Genomic DNA, 5,000 nt, shown 5'->3' on the forward strand with positions numbered 1-5,000 from the left:
TCTGGATTGATACACCAAAGAATTGAAAGTTATAGAGGTTGAAAGGAGTTTGTCATAACAGTCACAAGAAATATTCTGCATTATTTAAAGAATCTATTGTATAATACATTTATATATATATATACACATATATATACATACATATATACATACATATATATCTGAATGGAAACACATTTTTTACCATTTGTTGCTGCTGCTTGTTCTTTGAAAGGATGTCGGTGAAGGAAATGAAAATTTGTACAATCACATATATATATATATATTGATGTTTATACATTCATATGTATATACACATACATATATATAATATATAAGTGTATATGTACATATATATATATATACATTTATATATACACATGTATACATACACACGTATGTATATACACATTGATGTATACATGTGTGTATATATTATATATGTTATGTATGTATGTATACGCTTATAATCAATGGGTTGCATGTGAAGTGCAAGCTGAATCATTAATCTAGACAACAGTATTAATTAAACAGGTTAATTGATAAAACAAATTTGCAACAGAGTATGTGTATATACATATATTTTTACATACATACATATATATATATACACATACATATATACATATATATATACAAATACACAGATATATATGTGTGTGTATGCACATACCTGTACATATATTGATATGTGTATATGTATGTATATGTATGTGTATATGCACATATATATATATATGTATATCGTCATACATATATCTATATATATATATATTTATATATACACATTCTATCCATCTTGAAGTGTGTAATTGTGGAGGTGTGGTTAGGAGACTGAGTAGGAAGCTGGTTGAAAGATAAACAAGAGCTAGGAGTGAAGAACAATTACTATAGTAACAAGGAAGGAAGGAAGGAAGGAAGGAAGGTTAAGTGCTTGGTTGGCCGTGGTGGTGGTGGTGGTGGTAGTTGTTGGAACAGTATATGCTGATCACGCACCCATCATCTTCTTGACTGTGTAACCAGGCATGGAATAGAAAAATAGAGCCAACACTAAAACAAGCAGGATAAAGATGATAATCTTCAAGATCATCCATTTGTAGTTGTGCCATAGAATGTACCGGATTGATTTCAGTGGGTTGAGAAACCAAATAAATGATGAATCTGGCCGGCTGGAAAATGAAGAAAGAGAAAGATTAAAGTGTTGAAAGATTTTGGACAAAGAAGATTTAAAAGGAAAAGGGTTACGAATGGAAGAGCATTGAGAGACAACCAGATGTTGTCCCCTAGCCTATAAGAACAGACCAATCACAGACTTCTGTCAGACACACTTGTATAAGGTATCAGAAACCATTTTGTGACAGATTGCAACAACAAGGGTTCCAGTTGGTTTGATCAATCGAATAGCCCTGCTCATGAAATTACCCAGTGAGTGGCTGAGCCTCCACACACATGTATGCCTTAACATAGTTCTCGGGGAGATTTAGTGTGAATGTGGCAAGGCCGGCCCTTTGAAATATAGTAGGTACTCATTTTTGGCTGCTGAATTGACTGGAGCAGTGTGAAATAAAGTGCCTTGCTGAAGGACATAATGCACCACTGAGTATTGAACTGACAACCTAACAATTGTGAACTGAATACACCTAACCACTGAGCCATGTGCCTTTACTAATGACCATGTCATAGATATACCACCACAGTCTATAGGAGGTACCCTTCGTCAGGTTTTAGTGGAATAAAGTATTGGTGACCTGGTCATAGATGTTCATCTGTCAGAGTGATGAGGAACATCTAGTCATCTTTTAGGATGACTGATGACTTGTGTGGTGATTTTTGTATAAATAACAGAAGAGCTGTGCACCACCATTCATACTCTCTTGTCTGTGACAACCATTAACCCTTTCAATACCAACCTGGCTGAAGCAGCCTCTAGCCCTGTGGTACAAATGTCTTGTTTTCAAAAGTTTTGAATTAAAATCTTCCACCAAACCTTAGTCACAATTTACATTCCTAACACTAGCTGAATGATAACTAAGTTATTTTACTAAATTCTTTGTTATATTTAAAATTAATTGAAAGAAACACAGAGTATCTCAACGGAAATATGTTAACGAAAAGGTTAACCCTTCAGCATTCAGATTACTCTCTGTCAAATGTAATGCTTATTTATTCACATTGTTTTGAATTAATCAAGTATTTTCTTTTTGTGTTGAGATTTTTAATGATTTCCTTGTTTATTTTCAGAATAACATTGTATGGTAAGTGTGAAAGGCTGAACATGGTCAGTCTGTACATAAAGCAGGTAGAATATTCGGGCCAGATATGGCTGGTTTAAATGCGAAAGGGTTAAGTCAGTGACAAGACCAGGTCAAGATGATTGGGATGGTGACAGACACAGTGGATGACCAAGATGTCTTATTTGCTTCATCTTTTTCTCCACTTTCCACAATGTGTCACTGCAGCTACCTTCCCTCTCTGTTGAACCATGGAGGTTTCTTCTGCAAAACCTACTGGATTCAGTCTTCACATGCACAGACAAGCAATCCCTATTATGCTTATTAATCCATAGATGGGATCCTGACAGGTGCTACTACTCAGGGTCAGAGTAGACCTGGGAACAACAGTGGCTAGGATCTCCTGAAACAGGGCCCCACAACTTGATGCAGTTTTAAGCTATAGAAACACCAGCACAACCTGAAGGTGCTAACTTCCATCAGATGCAGCTAAACAGAATATCTGGTGTCAGTTATAGAGTTATTTCATTTAGGGAATGGACAAACAGAGAGAAATTGAAAGACTGCCAATTATGTGAGAAAATAATGTGCGGTTGTACATTCTTATTGATACGATGACAGTTAGTCCATACATCAGTTAGCTTTCCAGAAGAACAAACATAATGGAGTGGCTAACTATGTGTGTGGCCCCTGTACTTTAAGTAAGACTTTAATATATTACTTATATAACAAAAGATATAATCAGACATCAGATGCCATTCAACTATTGATTACTATACAAATCACCTCTTGACAATGAATTCTTTGCTAATGAGATGAAATACCGCTAAGCATTTTGCCCAGCATGCTAACGTTTCTGCCAGCTTGTCGCCATATAATACATATATATTACATGTATAATACATGACTATTATATATATATAATACATATATGATATATATATATATATATAATGCGAAGACACACTACAGACTGTAATGGTCAATAAAACAGAAATAAAATTAAGCAAATTTATTGCCTCTTTGCAGTCCAGAACCAAATGGTCCATGGCCCTGCACTGGTCTATGGTGCTGTGGTTGAGGACCCTGTCTGTTTGATCAGTGCTACCCTGAAGTTAATCAATAATAACAACAGCTCCTAATAAAAGATGTTTCTGTCAACATCAAAGAACACAACTCTACTACTACTACCATTATGAATAATTACTTACTTTGGTTTCTCTATCACTACCATTATGAATAATTACTATCACTACCATTACGAATAATTACTTACTTTGGTTTCTCTAGTGGGTCAGGCTCGTTACGTCCAAGGCCAGCAGGATGTTTCTCAGCGTCTTCTGTACTCAGTAAATGTAATTCTGCTTCTACTTTGCCCTGAGGGGAGAAAGAAAAACCAAAACAAGAGAAAATGAATTACATTGGATAAACATTGTGGAAATTCAGTGGGGGTTGGGTAACACTGGAGATAGGTAATGTTGGAGGTGAGTAAAACAAAATCAAATTACACGAACGTATGTAAACAGGAGATACAAATATTAGAGGAATCCCCCCCCCTCACACTAACTAAACATAGACGCACATAGAGATATACGCATGCGCAAATGAAGACACATACAATAGAAATACAAAGTGGCGGACGGCCAGTAAGGAGAGACACACAGGAGTGTGACGAAAGAACTCTGGCCAAAATAAGATTAAGATTAATGTAAAAAATAAATAACACTGAAGCAAAGTAACACCAAATATATAGTGCGTGTGTTTTTTTGGCTAAACTGGCAAAATGACCATTCCGAAATACAACAATATACATATATAGATATAGATATAGATATATATATGTATGTATGTATTTGTGTGTCTATGTTAATCCCCCACACCATCGCTTGACAACCGTAGTTGGTTTGTTTACTTCCCTGTAAATTAGCAGTTCAGCAAAAGAGACTGCTAGTATAAGTACGATTTGTTCGACTAAAGACAGTGCTCCAGCATGGCCGCAGTCGAATGAGTGAAACAAGTAAAAGAATAAAAGAATATATGTATATATATGTAAATGTACTTGTGAACATGTATGTGTATGTGTGTGTGTGTCTGTGTCTGTGTAAGTGCATGTGTGTGTGTGTCTACATATGTGTGTGACAGAGAGAGAGAGAGAGAGAGACAGGCAGACAGAGACAGAAAAAAAAATGAAGACACACAAGATGCAAGATATAAAGAAAAAGAAACAAGGGAGGATTGTCACTCCCTCTCTTTGTCTTCCCCCCCTCTCTCTCTCTCTCTTCCTCGCTTTCTCTCTCTCTCTTTCTGTCTCTCTCTCTCTTTCTGTCTCTCTCTCTCTCTCTCGTCCTCCTTTCTCTCTCCATACATGCTGGAGCATGTAATATGACACCAATATGAGACAGTACTAGGTTTCTAAGCTAGGGTTGCTGTGTAACATGATAGGTCTACCCAATGCTAAGAAGAAGAAGAAGAAGGAGAAGAAGAAGAAGAAGTAGAGTGGGAGGGAGGGAAGAGGAGAAGAAAGGTGTGGTGGTGGTGGTGGGGGCGGTGTGGGGAGGAGGAGACAGCTCTACTGTTTATTGCTGCTATTCTGTAAGGAATTTAATTCCACTGCAGACTGAGAAATATATAAAGATATTAGTAGTCTTGGCATGAGATATGGAGCTAAATAATGGTGGTGGTGGTGGTGGCGGCGGCGGTGGTGGTGGTGGTGGTGATGATGGCGGCGGTGGTGGTGGTGGTGGTGGCAGTAGAGGTAGTAATAGCAGTAGTAGCAGTTGTAGTGATAGT

At 36.9% G+C, this 5,000-nt stretch overlaps 1 protein-coding gene across 1 annotated transcript in view; it reads right to left on the reverse strand.

Annotated features, from left to right (window-relative positions):
- Positions 1 to 668: 668 nt before the first annotated feature.
- The window catches only part of LOC115223702 (otoferlin-like), a 93,756-nt gene continuing 89,424 nt past the window's right edge, over positions 669 to 5,000 (reverse strand). The window contains exons 2-3 of the mRNA XM_029794377.2: positions 3,487 to 3,587; positions 669 to 1,148 (exon numbers count right to left, since the gene is read on the reverse strand). Coding sequence (XP_029650237.1) covers positions 968 to 1,148; positions 3,487 to 3,587 — 282 coding nt within the window. The 3' untranslated portion in view covers positions 669 to 967. The remainder of the gene's footprint in view (positions 1,149 to 3,486; positions 3,588 to 5,000) is intronic.

Source organism: Octopus sinensis, linkage group LG23, assembly GCF_006345805.1.
Source record: "Octopus sinensis linkage group LG23, ASM634580v1, whole genome shotgun sequence".
Taxonomy (NCBI): Eukaryota; Metazoa; Mollusca; class Cephalopoda; order Octopoda; family Octopodidae; genus Octopus; species Octopus sinensis.